At 38.4% G+C, this 18,554-nt stretch overlaps 1 protein-coding gene across 1 annotated transcript in view; it reads left to right on the forward strand.

Moving 5' to 3' along the window:
* The window catches only part of FAM208A (family with sequence similarity 208, member A), a 61,374-nt gene that overhangs the window by 29,304 nt on the left and 13,516 nt on the right, over positions 1–18,554 (forward strand). The window contains exons 12-17 of the mRNA XM_011947264.1: positions 5,396–5,468; positions 5,556–5,627; positions 7,195–7,896; positions 12,671–13,074; positions 14,297–14,441; positions 15,656–15,715. Of these exons, the coding sequence (XP_011802654.1) occupies positions 5,396–5,468; positions 5,556–5,627; positions 7,195–7,896; positions 12,671–13,074; positions 14,297–14,441; positions 15,656–15,715 (1,456 nt within the window). The remainder of the gene's footprint in view (positions 1–5,395; positions 5,469–5,555; positions 5,628–7,194; positions 7,897–12,670; positions 13,075–14,296; positions 14,442–15,655; positions 15,716–18,554) is intronic.

Below are 18,554 nucleotides of genomic sequence, written 5' to 3' on the forward strand. Positions count from 1 at the left end.
TGTATAGAAACTACTACCCTACCCCTGCCACAGCTTTTAAAGTAAATTGTGGGGTTTGGCTTTTGTTTAGGAATTTTGTATCTGTGATAATAAATGAGATTGACCTGCAATTTTCCTTTCTTATACCATCTCTGTCTTGTTGTTGTTGTTTTTGTTTTTGTTTTGAAGACAGAGTTTTGCTCTTATCCCCCAGGCCTGAGTGCAGTGGCACAATCTCAGCTCACTGCAACCTCTGCCTCCCGGGTTCAAGGAATTATGCCTCAGCCTCCCAAGTAGCTGGGATTACAGACATGCTCCATGGCACCTGGCTACTTTTTGTATTTTTAGTAGAGACGGTGTTTCATCATGTTGCCCAGGTTGGTCTCAGACTCCTGGGCTCAAGTGATCTGCCTGCCTCGGCCTCTCACAGTGCTGGGATACCGGGGTGAGTCACCAAGCCTGGCCAACTTTTACTTTCTTGAGATTTGTTTTGCTATTTCTGCCTTAAGTCAGAAAAATAGTCAATAAATACTCAGTTGTAAGTACTGCTTTAATTGCATTTCATGTTTTAATGTGCAGTATTTTCATTATTCATTTCTGAGAAATTTTTATTTTTTAGTTTCCATTTTTTTTTTAACTTTGATATATGATGTAGAGGTATATATAGGGAAACAGAGAGATACTTTCATCTTTTTATTTCTAATTGCATTGTAATCAACAATGGTGGTGATTATTTGAAATTTATTGAGACTTTAAGATCTATGTAGTTAATTTTTATACATGCTCCTGTGTTTGAGTTCTGTGTTTGGGAAAAATGTATAACCTATAATTGTTGGATGCTGGGTACACAGTTCTGGGTTGACAGTTATTTTCTTGCACTTTGACTATGCTGCAGTGTCTTCTGGCTTCTGTTTTTGTTTAGGGGTTAGCTCTCAGTCTAATTGTTGCTTTGTAGGTCCCCTGCCGCCCCCTGGCTACTTTTTAAACCTTTTTTTTTGTCTTTGATGTTTAACAGTTACAGTATCTAGGTGTAGATTTCTGTTTATCCACCTTGGTATATATTTACCTTTCATACCTGTGGATTTACATCTTTTTTTCTCGAAAATTAGTTACCTCTCTTATTGTACTTCTCCCTCATTTTCTTTAGCCTGCCCTTTTTTTTTATTTTTGAGACAGAGTCTCACTGTGCTGCCCAGACTGGTATTCTGTGGCATAATTGTGGCTCACTCCAACCTCCACCTCCTGGGTTCAAGCAATTCTCCTGTTTCAGCCTCCCAAGTAGCTGGGATTATAGCTGTGTGCCACCACGCCTGCCTAATTTTTGTATATTTGGTAGAGACAGGGTTTCGCCATGTTGGCCAGTGGTCTCTAATGCCTGACCTCAGGTGATCCACTAGCCTTGGCCTCCCAAAGTGCTGGGATTACAGGCGTGAGCCACCGTGCCCGGCCTGGCCTGTCTTTTTAGGACTCTGAAGAGGCATATTTTCCATGTCTGTTAACCTCGTCTTACGTTTTCCGTCTATTTGTTTCTCTGTACTGCATTCTAATTAACTTCATTGTAACTGTTTTCTAATTTAAAAATCATATCTTTAGCTATTCTCATTTGTTGCTTTATTTATTGTGTTTCTAATTTCACAGTGCATGTTTTTTATTTTTAAAAGTTGTATTTGAATTTTTTTGGATCTGCCTGGTTATTTTATAGCAAATTCTTGTTAATTCTTTCAGAAGTATTTAGTGAGTACCTATTATATGCCAGGCAGAATTCTAGGAGGTGCACATTATATTCTGGTATTCTTTGCTAATATTTTTTAAAGTGAAATAAAACTCAGTAACATAAAAGTAGCCATTTTAAATGCCTTTTTTTTTTTTTTTTAAATGGACAGGATCTTGCTTTGTTATCCAGGCTGGAGTACAGTGATGTGGTCCTGGCTCACTGCACCCTTGACTTTCTGGGGTCCAGTGAGCCTCTTACCTCATCCTTCTGGGTAGCTGGGGCTACAGGTGCATACCATCACACCTGCCTAATTTTTGTGTGTTTTGTAGAGACAGGGTTTTGCCATGTTGCCTGGGCTGTTGTTGAACTTGGCCTCCCAAAGTGCTGGGATTACAGGTGTGTACCACCGTGCCCGGCCATTTTAGCCATTTTAAAGTATATAATTCCATGGTTTATTTAGTGGATTCACACTGTTGTGCAACTATCAACACTATCTAATTCCTGAACATTTTCATCTCAGAATTCACTGTACATTCCCCCTTCCCAATCCCTGACAGCCATTAGTCTACTTCTGTCTCTATGGATTTATCTGCTCTGGATATTTTATATAAATAGAATTAAGCAATATGTGGCCTTCAGTGCCTGGCTTCTTTCACTGAGCGTAGTTTTCATGGCTCATTGATGTTGTAGCATATATCAGAACTTCATTCTGTTTTATGGTCCAGTATTCTTTCATTGTATAGATAATACCACATTTTGTTTGTTCTTTTATCAGTTATTTCCATTTCTTGGTTGCTATGAATAATGGTGTTAGGAACATTAGTGTAAACATTTTTGTGTGAAAATGTTTTTGATTCTTCCAATTGTTTTATGTCTTTAAACATTTCATAGTGGATTATTTTACATTTTGCATCTGATAATTCCAATTTTTGATACCTTTGAGTGTTTGAATCTTTTTTTTTTTTTTCTGTTGAATCTCACTTTAGTATAGCTTATTTCCTTCTAAGCTTCTTTTTTTTTTTTTTTTTTGAGACAGGACTTACTCTGTTGCCTAGGCTGAAATGCTTAACTGCGTGGCACAATCACAGCTTCACAACTTGAACTCTCAGAATCAAACAATCCTCCTCCCACCTTAGCTTTCCAAGTAGCCAGGACTGTAGGCACATGATGGCACACATGGCTACTTTAAAAATTTTTTTTGTAGAGATGGGGGCTTGCTGTGTTGCCCAGGTTGGTCTTGAACTCCTGGCTTCAAGCAATCCTCCCGCTTCAGCTCCCGAAAGTGCTGAGATTACAGGCATGAGCCACTGTGCCTGGCCCATTGTACGTGTGTTTATACTAACTCTTTTTTTGTGGGGGTTGGGGAGTGCCGTAGTACCTTTAATGTTATCTGGAAATTTAAAATAGTAGAATCAACTAATTAAAAACCCCACAGATTGGATTAATACTTTTTTTTTTTTTTAAAGAATAACCAAACAGCTAAAATAGAGACAACAGGAGCACAATTTCCAGGATTTTTCTTTTCTGCAGAGCTGAATGGATTTCTTTGGGCTGAAGCCACAGATGCAACTGCTGAAGGCCTCTGTCTGCCTTAGTGTTATTTCTGATTATAGATTGCCTATACTCCATGGATTTTTAGAAACATTGGGACCCCTTAAGTACAGGAATCTTTAGGTTACTAGTAGTGGAATTTATAAAACCTAGTATTTGGAGTGAGTGAGAGGTTAAAGGCATCTAATTGATTTTTGTCAATGAGCACAAAACATGAAAATCTTACTTGTGCTTCCTAACTTTTTATTTCATCACCTAGGAGTTTGGGCAAAATATTAAAAGAAGTATATTATCTAAAATATTTTAAATAAAAGTATTTGTATCTGAAACAGATTTTTCAGTTACGTTGTCCACTTGTAGTACACTCTAAGAGACTTAGCATGGCTGTAAATGGTAGCCATAAGACGCAGTTAAATGTCTTGGAGAGCCAATACTATATGTCAGCATTATGATGTAACTTGGCCTGAGGATTTTTTAACCTTGGCCCTGGGATTTTTAGGAAACAAGGCCACCTCAGCACAGATGTAACTATTAGAAACCTTACAACAAAGTTTACCCTTATAAGAATATTTAAACTTCCTTTATAAAAGAAAGACCTGGTAACTGACCCTCACGGAATACAGGCAGTAAAAATGGGGAAAGATGCCCCAAAGTTTAGAATGGTCTTCAGATGGAGACCTTCCTAGTCATTTGGTCATCTGACCCTCGACTTTATCTGGCCCATGCCACCAGCCTGCTTCCACTAAAATAAACTCTTTGAATACAGGTATCTATGACTGATTTTTGGCACAGATTGAACTGAAGGAGAAGTTGACCCTGGAGAAGGTGATCAACTAAGACTACCTGAAACCCCCCAAACACAATACCACTTTACTTTTGAGTGTTCAGTGTTTTTATTAAATGTGAATTAGTAGCACGGTTACTTTTTGTCCTCTGAATTATTAGTTTTTATACAGACATTGTTTACTGGAATTGTTTTAGTAGGAATTTAGGTAATACAAGTTTTCTTTCAGAAGTCAGGTATCCTTTTGTGTTCAGTTGCCATGCTCAGTTTCTCATTTACCCAAAACATTGTGAAATACTGCAGTAGCCTCTGAAATGAATTCTTTGCATTAGATTGTTTTTCTGCCTCCTCCTGCACAATGCTGTCAAGTCTTTTTTATTATTGTTGTTTTAAGGAAACACTAGCTCAAAGGCATATGCTTTCAAGGACATTCCTGGCCAACCTGGCTTCTGGTCTTTTTACAGCTAACCTATGATCTTTCATTCCAGACTTGTCTTACACATTTATCCTAGTCTGTCCTCACCCTCTTGCCAGTGATAAATAACTGTGATGTTTGTAAACTGTCCATTATAACTCACCTTTGCTCATGGTATTGCCTCTACTGAAATGGCCTTCACTCAATCTCAGGCTCTTGTCAGTGTACCCATCCTTCAAAATCCACTTTTGATACACTTTCAGTAAACCTTTCTTGACCATCTTTTACTACCATAAACAAACTGTATTTTTCTATTTCTGTTATTTTATAAATCTCTTAGGGAACTTTTCTGTCTTATGTAGTTACTGGTATTTCTTGTCTTACTCTCTCTGCCCAGTTATAAACTTCTTGTGATCAAGGATCTTGTGTTGCTTGTATTTGGTTATCTCTAGGCAAATTGCCTTACATGTGAAAGTGTTCATGTAATGTGTGCAATTTGATTATGGAAACACATTGGGTTTGCGATTAGTCTGAACTCTTGCAACGCAGTGTTTCAAAGCGTGTTTTATATCTAGCATCTAGCACATTACTTTGGCCACTAATAAACGTATCTTTTGAATTGATGAAGAAAATATTTGAAGTCTTTAGTTTGATTTTGGTCCATCCTTGTATTTTAGCTTCAGGGAAAAATTAACATGGTTTTGCAGTTAGGGGAGTTCTTTCAGTAACATTTTCTCATTAATGTTATGAAAACCAAGGAATTTTTATTTGACTGGAATCCTGTTAATCAGCAGAGTTGGTAGAAAGAGTTAATTAATTCATTAGCAATATTTTTTCTTAAAAGATGATTAAGAATTCTTTTTCTTTATAATTAGTAGAAAATGCTGTGTGTCTGCCTTATGGTGAATAATAATAAAGCAGATACAACTTCTTCCTTCCCCTCAAAATACAGGTTCTTGTTAAACCTTTGGGAGACCGAGGATACCTTTTTCTTCTCTCCCCTTATCAGATGGTTCCTCCATATGGTAGGTGGTCTCTCTTTAATTTTTATAATTCTTTCTTAACTTTTTAGTTAAAACACATTGCTAATGAGTTTGGCTTCTGTTTTTTAGAATATCAGACTGCCAAGTCTCGAGTCCTACATGCTTTGTTTCTATTTCAAGAACCTAGAAGCATAGTTACTTGTAAGTTCTTTGAATATCTAAATCTAGTTACTTATAGATACTTAACATTTCATTGAAATTTTCCAGATAACTCACTAAACATTTTGCCTTTCTTACATCATGTTTCAGGAAATACTGGGGGTTAAGAGGTAATTAGCAATATAAGACACAAATTATATGACTTTTTTTTCTTTTTTTTTTTTTTTGAGACAGAGTTTTGCCCTTGTTGCCCAGGCTGGAGTGTAGTGGCGTGATCTCAGCTCACTGCAACCGACGCCTCCTGGATTCAAGTGATTCTCCTGCCTCAGCCTCCTGAGTAGCTGGGATTACAAGGCATCCACCACCATGCCCGGCTAATTTTTTGTATTTTTAGTAGAGACGGGGTTTCACCATGTTGGCCAGGCTGGTCTCGAACTCCTGACCTTAAGTGATCCACCTGCCTCGGTCTCCCAGCATGGTGGGATTACAGGCGTGAGTCACTGTGCCTGGGCAACGGTTTTTTTTTTAACTGTGAGAAATTATTTTGTGTATATCAGTGCTCTCATAAAGCTTGATTATAATTGTTATAGTACTGTAGCTTAGTTATGAGGGTTACTTATTTATTTATTTTAGAGATAGGGTCTCACTCTGTTGCCCAGGCAGCGGTGTGATCATGGCTCACTACATACAGCCTTGCCCTCCCTTCTAGGCTCAAGCAGTCCTTCTGCCTCAGCCTCGAGTAGCTTGGGATTACAGGTGTGTGCCAGCACACCTAGCTAAATTAAATTTTTTTTTTTTTTCCTTTAGAAGCAGGATCTCACTATGTTATCCAGGTTGTTCTTGAACTCCTGGCCTGAAGCGATCCAACTATCTCAGCCTCCCAAGCTTTTGGAATTACAGGCATGAGCCACTGTGCCTGGTCTGTGAGGGTTTTGTATGATTATTTTTTAGCTTAGTTTAATTTTGCATTCAAATTTTAGTAACTCTAAAGCATAATTTGCCAGGATAAATATTAGACCATTCAAAATTAATAAGAATTTTTGGCGCTGATATAAGACAAGATTTGTTAACCACCTTTTCTAAGAATGAACATTAATACTATGTATTAAGATAAAGTTCCCACTAATGGCTTTATTTCACTGTTGGATTAGGATGAGTTTCTCAATTGTGGCTACTCAGCATCTGCATATCTGTTCATGTGAAGTTAGTTACTACTTTATATGAGGAAGGGATGACATGCAGGACTGTTTTGCTTGGAGCCTCAGATCTTGTTCTGTCTCTATTTCTTCTTACATGTTGCTTGCCACTATTTGAATTTCCTGGGGGCAGTAGGAAGCGAAATCTTCAATGAGTGGGTGATTTTTCCTTTAAAAATGTGTTCTGCTCTTTCGTTTGTTTTAGTTTCTTATTGACCTGTTACAAGTTCCTGGACTTTTAACAAGCATGCTATTCATGTATTTGCTATATTGTATGTATGTACTAGGGTACATACTCGTCTGGTTCAACATTAATGTATAAATGTTTTTACACTTCTTTGGCAATATTTAGATCTGTATTTGATTAGTTTCTTGATTGCTAACATGGTTTGCTTTTTTTTGTTTATTTACAGCACAAAAAGGTTCAACCAATGCAGCACCAAAGGAGAGGCATGAGAGCATGCCAGATGTATTAAAAATAGCTCAGTTTTTACAGTTTTCTTTGATTCAGTGTCGAAAGGAATTCAAAACTATAAGCACTATAAATTTTCATTCTGTTGTTGAAAAGTATGTAAGTGAATTTTTTAAGCGAGGTTTTGGTTCAGGTAAACGAGAGTTTATTATGTTTCCATATGATTCACGATTAGATGATAAAAAATTCTTATACTCAGCCCCCAGAAATAAATCTCATATTGATACTTGTTTGCATGCCTATATTTTTCGGCCTGAAGTGTATCAGTTACCTATTTGTAAATTAAAAGAACTATTTGAAGAAAATAGAAAACTTCAACAGTTCAGTCCACTTTCAGATTATGAAAGTCAAGAAGAAGAAGTGAATGGTACAAAAATGAAATTTGGAAAACGAAATAACTCGAGGGGTGAAACCATTATATCTGGAAAGCAAAGATCATCTCATTCTTTGGATTATGATAAGGATAGAGTCAAAGAATTGATTAATTTAATTCAGTGTAGGAAAAAGAAAGTGGGTGGGGACTCAGACACCGAAGATATGAGAAGCAAAACTGTCTTGAAGAGGAAGCTTGAGGATCTACCTGAAAATATGAGAAAGCTCGCCAAAACCAGTAATTTATCTGAAAATTGCCATCTGTATGAAGGTAAAATATCAGATTGCTCTTACAATAACAACCAAAAATAAAGTAGTTCTGTTCTTTCCTGTAGTAGAGGGGCGTATGAATTAAAGCCTGAGGGCCAAATTCAGCCTGTCCACTATTTTTTAAAGAAAGCTGTATTTGAATACAGCCATATGTATGTAGCTGCTTTCATGCTGTAATGGCAGAGTTGGCATTGGCACTGAGACTGTATGGCCCACAAAGCCTAAAATATTTGCTACCTGGCCCAGTACAGGAAACACTTTACAATTCCTGCACTGGAACATCAGATTTCTAAATTGTTTGGTTTATGTTAACATGACATCATAATACTAATCAGAGTTCTTGTCCTTTTATATTCCTTAATTTGTATTTTTTTAATGGTTATTATTACTATTTTTTGAGACGGAGTCTTGTTCTCTCCCCCAGGCTGGAATGTAGTGGCACAATCTTGGCTCACCATAAGCTCCACCTCCCAGGTTCATGCCATTCTCCTGCCTCAGCCTTCCAAGTAGCTGGGACTACAGGCGCCCACTGCCACGCCCGGCTAATTTTTTGTATTTTTAGTAGAGAAGGGGTTTCACCATGTCATCCAGGATGGTCTCCATCTCCTGACCTTGTGATCCACCCGCCTTGGCCTCCCAAAGTGCTGGGATTACAGGCGTGAGCTACCACGCCCGGCCATATTCCTTTATTTTTATAGTTGAAGAAGTATTAGTTGAAGAAGTATAGTTGAATAGTATTAGAATATTAGTATCTTTTAGGCTGTTGCATAATGAAAAGGAACCTTCTGAATTTGAAAATAAAATATGCATACACATATTCTTTTATACCCCAAGAATCTAGGAATATCTTTGGGTTTTTCTTTTTTTGTTGTTCTTTTTTCCTTTGTTTTGTTTTGGTTGACAGAAAAAGATAAGACATGTAAGGTGCTTGTTTTAAGTGTGTTTGTTTCAATATTGCAAGTCAGCTAAAACACTTTTATCTAGATTTTTAAGATCTTAACACTACTAGTTCATAAGCACGAAATGAGTTCTTTTGTATTCAGAGAAAGTTGACCTAACAGTCCACACTTCCTGCTGCTGTTGCCCCTCTGAGTGATTGTGGCAGAACTGAGTATTCTTACGTTTTTTATTAAGCAACTTGTCTTTTCAAATTCAGTGTGTCTTAGTCTAGGTTAGTCAGATCAGTGTCTTTTTACACTTTTGCTCTTAGCAATCTGTATTTGTATCCTCACTTTTCATTTTCTTGCTCTCTTTATTTGTTTTTGAGACAAAGTCTCACTCCATCACCCAGGCTGTAGTGCAGTGGCTCCATCTTGGCTCACTGCAACCTCTGTTTACCTGGTTCAAATGATTCTCATGTCTGAGCTTCCCCAGTAGCTGGAATTACAGGCACGCACCACTGTGCCTGGCTACTTTTTTGTATCTTTAGTAGAGACGGAGTTTTGCCATATGGGCCAGGCTGGTCTTGAACTCCTGACCCCAAGTGATCCGCCTGCCTTGGCCTCCCAAAGTATTGGGATTACAGTCGTGAGCCCCCATGCTCAGCCTGCTGTTGTTTAACTTTTTTATTGTTATATGGTATTCAATATGGTAGCCACTAGTCATATGTTGTTATTTAAGTTTAAAATGAAATAAAAATACATTTCAACAACCACACCATTGTATTAGTATAGAGAGAGAACATTTCCATTATTGCAGAAAGTTGTGTTTGACATTACTGTTCTTTGCTGTAACTATCATGGTTTTTTCATTAGTTAACCTGTGTGTCTCTCTTTCCAGTGTTATTATTCCTTGTCCGTGTTCTTTATCTCTTTGGTGGCTTTCCTGACTTACTACCTTCTTGCACCCGTTTCAGTATCATGTTCTTCTCAGTATTGCTTTGCTAATTTACTACCAATCTCATCTTATATACTTGCCTTTTGAAGCTTTGTTATAGACTAGCCATGTCCACCCATGTTTCCCACTCTTCTCTCACATGTCTTGGTTAAGGGTCATCTCTCTCTGCCTAGAGTGTGTCATGGTCAGTCTTTTATTTCCCTCTTTTTTTTCCTGAAGTAACTTTCATTTCTTTCAAGCCTTATATCTTTGCAGTTCATATTTCTCCTCAGCTTTCTGTCCTCCTTAATGGTCTCCTCCTTTAGTTTATGCTGGATTTGCAATCTGTGCTGAACCCCGTTAGCACTTAATTGTCTTGTTGACATGTCATGAGAGTTTTGTTTACTGTGTACTAGGTACTTTATATGAACTCATTTATTAATAGTTATTGAGTAGTAGGCATTATTATCCTAATTTTGCAGATGAGAAAATCGTCTCAGATAAGCTAAATAACTTTACCAAAAGTTATGAAGTTAGTGGCACAATCCAAGTCAGTTCTGACTGACTCCAAAGCATTGTTCACAAACTGCTGCATTTCCTGTCACTGAGCACATAATATGCACTGAATAAATAAAATACTTATTTTTTGGTACTGTTTTTGTTCGTAACTAATTCTGTGTATGTGGAAAAAATAGTTGTGGGTAAAAATCAGGCTTCATCAATAATTAAAATGATGAGAAAGCCGTACTAATTATAATAGGTCAAACGAGAAATGGGGCAGAAGATTTCTGGGTATATAGCTTAACTGAAACTAGTGACTGTCAGACTTGCATTTTTAGGTGTTTCTCACTTCTTTTCAAGTAATTTTGCGTACTTTGTTTCTGAAGGTAGAGATTTCAAGGTTGTATTCTAACTTTTTTTTTTTTTTTTTGAGACGGAGTCTCATTCTATCGCCCAGGCTGGAGTGCAGTGGTGCGATCTCGGCTCGCTGCAAGCTCCGCCTCCTGGGTTCACGCCATTCTCCTGCCTCAGCTGCCCAAGTAGCTGGGACTACAGGTGCCCACCACCATGCCTGGCTACTTTTTTGTATTTTTAGTAGAGACGGGGTTTCACCGTGTTAGCCAGGATAGTAATCTCCTGACCTCGTGATCCGCCCACCTCGGCCTCCCAAAGTGCTGAGATTACAGGCGTGAGCCACTGCACCCGGCTGTATTCTAACTTTTAAAACACCCTGATCTTGATTTGGTGGTGAGCCCAGTCATTTTATGAGGTAACCTCCTAACCCATTTCCACCACCCCTTATAACTTTTAACATAAACTGTTTTGCGGTACAGTTTATATCAGTGTACCTATTTAAGTGCACAGTTTGATGAGTTTTGATAGCTGTGTAATCACCACTCCAATATATAGAACTTTTTTTGTGTGTGATGGAGTCTTACTCTGTCTTCCAGGCTGGAGTGCAGTGGCCCGATCTCAGCTCACTCTGCTTGCTGGGTTTAAGTGATTCTCCTATCTCAGCTCCCGAGTAGCTGGGATTACGGGTGTGCGTCACCATACCCAGCTAATTTTTGTATTTTTAGTAGAGACAGGGTTTCACCATGTTGGCCGAGCTAGTCTCGAACTCCTGACTTCAGGTGATCCACCCTCCTCGGCCTCCCAGAGTTTTGGGATTACAGGCATGAGCCTATAGAACTGTTGTTTTTTTTTTGGAGACGGAGTCTCGCTTTGTCACCCAGGCAGAGGTGCAGTGGCACGATCTCGACTCACTGCACCCCCTGCCTCCTGGGTTCAAGTGATTCTCCTGCTTTAGCCTCCCGAGTAGCTGGGACTACAGGCGCATGCCACCATGGCCAGCTAAATTTTTGTATTTTTTTAGTAGAGACGGGGTTTCACCTTGTTAGCCAGGATGGTCTTGATCTCCTGACCTCATGGTCCCCCCGCCTTGGCCTCCCAAAGTGCTGGGATTACAGGTGTGGGCCACCGTGCCTGGCCAGAACATCTTTATATGTTGCTTTGTTTTCTTTGTTAGGTAGCTCACCCTACTCTGCTGCTGATCTGCTTTTTGTCTTTAGAGATTAGTTTTGCCTGCTCTATAAAAAGTTTACATAATTAGAATCATACAGTATGCACTCCTTTGTTTCTGACATTTATTTTTGTTGTGGTACATTACACTCAAATTAGAAATCCTAACTCAGGTTTCACCCAATCCCTACCCCAACACAACATTAAAGCACATGACTTTCTGAATGTTTGCTCCCTTTACAAGTTTTAAGATACATTGGTTGTTACAGATTATACAGATTTATAGTGCATGCATGGAACCATGTCTTAACGTGTGTGCATGGAACCATATCTTAACGTGTTTCCTCTTATAATGCTTTTTCTTGATGCAAATTTTGTGGAGATTTTTTCAAGATGATTTTATGTCTGTAATATCCTAGCTTCATTATGAATTTAATCTAGTCATTCAAGATAAGTTGTAGATTATAAGTGTGTCTGCCAGTGCCTTAAGGACAAAATATAGTAGGTATGGAAAAGATAGAAATCAAATTAAGTCATTTTTTTATTAGCCTAATGTAATATGCATATAATCCTAACAATTGGCAAAATAGCAAGTACAAATGTTTCATCTCTTGTCAGGCATCTGGTTGACTTTGAGATTTTGATGGTAGAGTTAATACACACATTTAAAACCTGATGCATGAGCTTATTTTCCTATTGATAGAATGCTTAAATTACAATGAAAATTAAACTTTAATAGCAATTTTGAACTATGTGCAAAATTTTACAATTCTGTTTGTAAAGTGATGCGAATATTTGTAAAGTCTGAGCAAATTGTTTGGTTGAGTTCCTGACCATAAATGCTTTACAATAGTTTTTTAGGTATATTTGATTTCAAAAATTTTATGCTGGTTTTTAAACTTAACTTCAATCAATGACTTTTCTTTACTTTTTCTCAGAGTCTCCACAGCCTATTGGCTCACTTGGACATGATGCCGACTTGAGGCGGCAGCAGCAGGATACCTGTAACTCTGGCATTGCTGACATCCATAGGCTGTTTAATTGGTTATCAGAAACACTAGCAAATGCACGCCATTCTGATGCATCTCTGACAGACACAGTCAACAAAGCCTTAGGATTGAGCACTGAGGATGCCTATGAAGAGCTGAGGCAAAAACATGAGTATGAGTTGAACTCTAACCCAGATAAGAAAGAATATGAGCAGCCTACTGGTGGAAAAATTGAAAATGCACAGTTTAAGGGTACTCGGAGCTTATTACTAGAAGTTGATGGAACATCTAAGTATTCTTTTGCTATTTCTACCACCGAAGTGGGCACTGACCGTAAGCTACATTTGAAAGAAGTAAGCATATAGCTGTTGGTTGTCTTTGTGTTTGTGAGTGTGTGTGTGAAAGAGGTGCTGTGAGTATGCTTCAGGGAATGATTTTTTTCTTTGAAAAAGAAATAAAATGCACTTTTGAGTAAAGGTGCCTGTCTAGGATCGTACTTCCTAAGTTATTCCTTGTTACAAAGAGATAAATGCTGAAATAGTTTTCCTTCCTTCCTTAGAAGCTTAATATATTGTCTACAGTTTACTTGTGATAAAGCTAAGGTGGAACAATCTATTAATATTTGTCAGAAATGGCTTATTGGGAGTTAATTCCTTATTGTTTCATAATAAAGTTGAATTATCAAAACATTGGCTTTTTGCCGGCACTAACAGAGAACCCAAAGGTGAGACAGGTGAGGATACCAGTCTCAATACAGCAGTGTAACAAAGTTAGGTACTTGGTATTTCTTACGCAAATAGGAATGGGACATAAGTAGCCTTTAGGATTACCTCTGAAGTGACTCGCAGCTTTGCTTATTGGAGTGTTCAGTATATTTATGATATGTTCAGAGTGCTGGTTTGTAGCTGAGAAGTAGCCTTATCTCCCTTAAGTAGTCGCTGCGTCACTGGGGAATAGTTCTAGGATGGCACCATATTCCTATGGGCTTACTTCTTCATTTCCTGTCTCCATTTTCTTTCCCTGCCTTTGTTTAAAAGTTATATGCATGTCCCCATTCTTTCTCCATGTCGTTTTGGGGATATTTATTTCAAGGGGAAGATGATGACAGGAAGCTTATTTGTTGGGGTATGTAAGGTAGGCACTGAGGAACTAACCTGTATTAATATTTTCCTGATAACTTTTGTATTTTAAATCAAGTTGATCGGGGGCGGGGGCACGGGGCGAACCTAGCACACCACCCATTTTTATAACTAAAGTTTTATTGGAGCACAGCTATGTCCATTTGTTTAGGTATTGCCTGTGGTAGACTTGAGAGTCTGGCCTGCAGAGCCTAAACTATTTACTGTTTGGCACTTTAGCATAAAAGTTGACCAATCCCTGTTCTAAATTAACATAAAATTAAGTTTTGAGAGAAAAGTTATGTTTTAATTTTGAGACTAGAGTGTAACTTTACCATGTTTTTACACATTTGTAATGTTTAGATTGAAGCACGTGAATTTACTGTGAAAAAAAGTTTATTCTTCACACTAAAATGAAATGAAAAGAAAGCTATTGAGTGTGTACTTTGATTTTTAGGATCCAAATTTAATTAGCGTGAATAATTTTGAAGATTGCAGTTTGTGTCCCAATGTTCCCATTGAACATGGATTTCGTAGACAACAGTCTAAGTCAAATAATGTTGAAGAGACTGAAATACATTGGAAACTGATACCAATTACAGGTAAGAAAAGTATACTTGGACTTCGGTTTGCTTCATTTTACTTTGAGACCAGTTTCCTGAAAAGTTTCCATCTGTTCTGGATTTCACTCTTGGGTCACTAGGTGCTTCATCTTACTTGGCGCTGATACCTTCAGTGTCTTATTTAAGTAATACGATGTAATACTTAAGTAATACGAAGTAATACTGAGTGTTGCTGTTCTTGGTCAGCATCAGCAAGCACCGGCAAAATCACCTTAAAAACAGGGATTTAAGACATACTGTCTCTGTGGAGTTTAGCATGCAGACTGCTGAATGAAGACTGTTGGCAGAAACTGAGTTTTTGATAAGGTTAGGTAGCTGCAGAGATAAAATGGTGCTCTTTGGACAATGTTGTCTTCTCAAACTTATTAAACTTCACTGTAACAAGCTGTCATCTAGTAAGTGATAATGTTGAGGTTCATCTATTAGAAATTTGATTTCTTAATGCTGGATTATCTTAAATAAATTGGATTATTATCTTAGAGAATGGCCTCAATGATCACATGTAAATGTTATTCAACTATGAGGCAAAAAGTTTAGCAGATGTTGAAATATTATTTTTTTGGTAGCATCCTAATTTCTCCGTGCAAACACGCACATACAAACACAGAAATACATACACTTAATATACCAAGTTCTTTCTCTTAAATATTTTTGGAAATATTTTCAGGGTATACGTCTTTTCCAGTCCTACATCTTTAACCTTTTAAAAACAATAGCAGCAGCAAACAACTTTTTGTTACAAAGTAGACTGGCCTGTGAACTAGACTAGAACCTGCTGAGACTTCTGAGGACTCAGAAGAATTTATAGAACTTTATGAGTTCCCATGGGCTTTAGCACCATCTTCTACTTAACACCTTTCTGGAGGGCAGGCGGCCTGTAGGTGATGATAGAGGGAACCTAGTATTGTTTTATGAGGTGGAAATACCAGCTTGAGTGGGAGAAACAAAAGAAGTAGTTGATACAAGAAGGTTATCCTAACCGTTTCTCATTTAGACACCTCCATACTTGGTGTTGGGTCATTTGAAGGTACAGTGTCTTAAGTGTTGATATTCCATCATCACAAGTATGACCCTTCAGATTATTTTAGGCAGAAGAAGGAATACTTGCATTTGTTATCACTTGGGGTTGTCTGAAAGGTGATTAGTAGGTATCACTAATGTCTGAAGAGAGTCTAATGGATGCTTTCCCTCAGGAGGGAATGCAAGAAGCCCAGAAGACCAGCTGGGGAAACATGGTGAGAAACAAACACCAGGTGAGAAGGCTTGCTTTTCTTTTCTTCCCAGTGTGCCCTTCTTCAGGATTGCTACTTGCATTTCTGATACTCCATCAATAAGGGCATTGACTTAAATTTTTTTAATTACAGAAAATTTGGACACTACCATATTTATTTGTATGTAAATCATTACTTGAATTGTATCCAATATTCTTACTATAAAGAGTGTTCAAATAAGTCACCGAATATTTATATAGATTAAGTTTTCTTCACCCATAGTAGAGTCTATCTTACAGTATGATTTGGAAAGACCGGAATACATACCTAAACCATTTGTGCAGTATATCTTACGAGAAACTCTTCTTTGTTTTTGTTTTCGTTTTTTTTTTGAGATGGAATCTTGCTCTGTCACCCAGGCTGGAGTGCAGTGGTGTGAGCTTGGCTCGCTGCAAGCTCTGCCTCCCAGGTTCAAGCAATTCACCTTTCTCAGCCTCTCAAGTATCTGGGATTACAGGCGCATGCCACCATGCCCAGCTAATTTTTGTATTTTTAGTAGAGACGGGGTTTCACCATGTTTGCCAGGCTGGTCTCAAACTCCTGACCTCCAATGATCCACCCTCTTTGGCCTCCCAAAGTGCTGGGATTACAGGCTTGAGCCCCCGCGCCTGGTTTTCTTTTTTTAAAATTTTAAAAAAATAGCCAGGAGGGGAAGCCATTTATATTTTAGGTATACTGTTCATAGTCTTAACCTAGTTGTTCTGATTGTAAAGCTGATTTCTGCAGGTACTTTAAATAAGAGATTAAGAAACTTGGATTTCAGAAACAATTGCAGATGTTACTGATTAGCTAGTTGGCAGTGGGTACCTAGGAGATAATCTTTGAGCTTTGTGGATTCAGCTTCTTTGTGGATTCAGCTTCTCTGCAGATGCTCTTGCTTATAGTTTGGTGGTGATATTTTTTATGTTTTCTTTCGGTTTTATTGTATCTGACTCAGAAATTAAAGTGTTTTTTTATTTGAAAGAAATACGAAATGATTTTCTTACTACATCTTTGTAGTAATTTCTTTGCTTTGGGAGTTGTTTCTCCCTGCCCCCTCCCCCCCCCAATTAAAGTTACTAGCTTCCTTCAAGAAAATCTTTACCATCTCCTAGGAAAATTATGGTTTAGAAAAGAAACCATGAACAACAGATACATAACATAGAGGAAAGTTTACAAATTTTTTTTTCTTTTTTCCTCTGACACAGAATCTCTCTCTGTCACCCAGGCTCTAGTGCAGTGGCATGATCTTGGTTCTCTGCAACCTGTGCCTCCTGGGTTCAAGTGATTCTCCTGCCTCAGCCTCCCAAGTAGCTGGGATTACAGGCATATGCCACCACACCCAGCTAAGTTTTATATTTTTAGTAGAGACAGGGTTTCACCATGCTGGCCAGGCTAGTCTGGAACTCCTGACCTCAAGTAAGCCACTGAACCTGGCCACAGATCTTTATTGTACAGCTTTTTGAAATTTTACATATGTATATGACCACCACCCAAATCAAGGTATAGAATGTTTCTAGCATCCTAGAAGATTTTCTTCCGCATTCTCCTAGTTAGTATTCTCCTTGTCCCCAAGTAATCACTAATCCAACTTCTTTTACCATATATTAGTTTTGCCTGCTGTTGAACTTAGGGTAATTAGAGCCTACTCATGTCATCTCTCATGTTTGGTACTTTCATGCAATATTATGTCAGGACGTGATCAATGGTTTGCATCTATCAATAATTCTTTTCTCATTAAGAACAATAGAATAGTAGTTATCTTTTTTTTTTTTGAGAGTCTTGCTCTGTTGCACGGGAGTGAAGTGGCGTGATCTCGACTCACTACAACCTCTGCCTCCTGGGTTCAAGCGATTTTCCTGCCTCAGCCTCCCGAATAGCTGGGAATACAGGCGCGTGCCACCACGCCCAGCTAATTTTTGTATTTTTAGTAGAGATGGGGTTTCACCATGTTGGCCAGGATGGTCTCGATCTCTTGACCTCGTGATCTCCCTGCCTTGGCCTCCCAAAGTGCTGGGATTACAGGTGTGAGCCACTGTGCCCGGCTAGTAGTTATCTTTCTTATGCTTCAGAATGTTCCATCAGCACCTACATTCGTTTTATTTGGGGATACCATCTTTATATTTTGTAAGCTAAAGTGTAGACATCTGACTGGTGGTGCCTTTAGAGAATTCACTACTCCCCTTTCACTTAAAAGTTAAAATACTGCAATTATTTAATGGCAGTAAGTTTAAAAAAAAAAAAAAATGTGGTGGCTCATGTTTGTAATCCTAGCACTTTGGGACGCCAAGGCATGCAGATCAGGAGGTCAAGACATTGAGACCATCCTGGCCAACATGGTAAAAACCTGTCTCTACTAAAAATAAAAAAGTTAGCTGAGCGTGGTGGCTCGCACCTGTAGTCGCAGCTACTCGGGAGGCTGAGGCAGGAGAATTGCTCGAACCTGGGAGGCAGAGGTTGCAGTGAGCCGAGATCGCACCCCTGTACTCCAGCCAGGTGGCAGAGTGAGACTCTAAGAAAAAAACAACAACAAAAGCATTATTATAGATTGACATGTGTGTGTGTTTTCAATCACTTATAGATGGAGATCTTTTCAAAGTAATTAAGTTTTTTTTTCCTTTTTTTTTGTGCAACAGAATCTTGCTCTGTTGCCCAGGCAGGCTGGAGTGCCGTGGTGCAATCTTGGCTCACTGCAGCCTCCGCTTCCTGAGTAGCTGAGATTACAGGTGCCCACCACCACGCCTGGCTAATTTTTGTGTTATTTTTTAGTAGAGACGAAGTTTCACCATATTGGCCAGGCTGGTCTCGAACTCTTTTTTTTTTTTTTTTTTTTTTTTTTTTT

This window comes from Colobus angolensis, unplaced genomic scaffold (assembly GCF_000951035.1).
Source record: "Colobus angolensis palliatus isolate OR3802 unplaced genomic scaffold, Cang.pa_1.0 Scaffold26, whole genome shotgun sequence".
Taxonomy (NCBI): Eukaryota; Metazoa; Chordata; class Mammalia; order Primates; family Cercopithecidae; genus Colobus; species Colobus angolensis.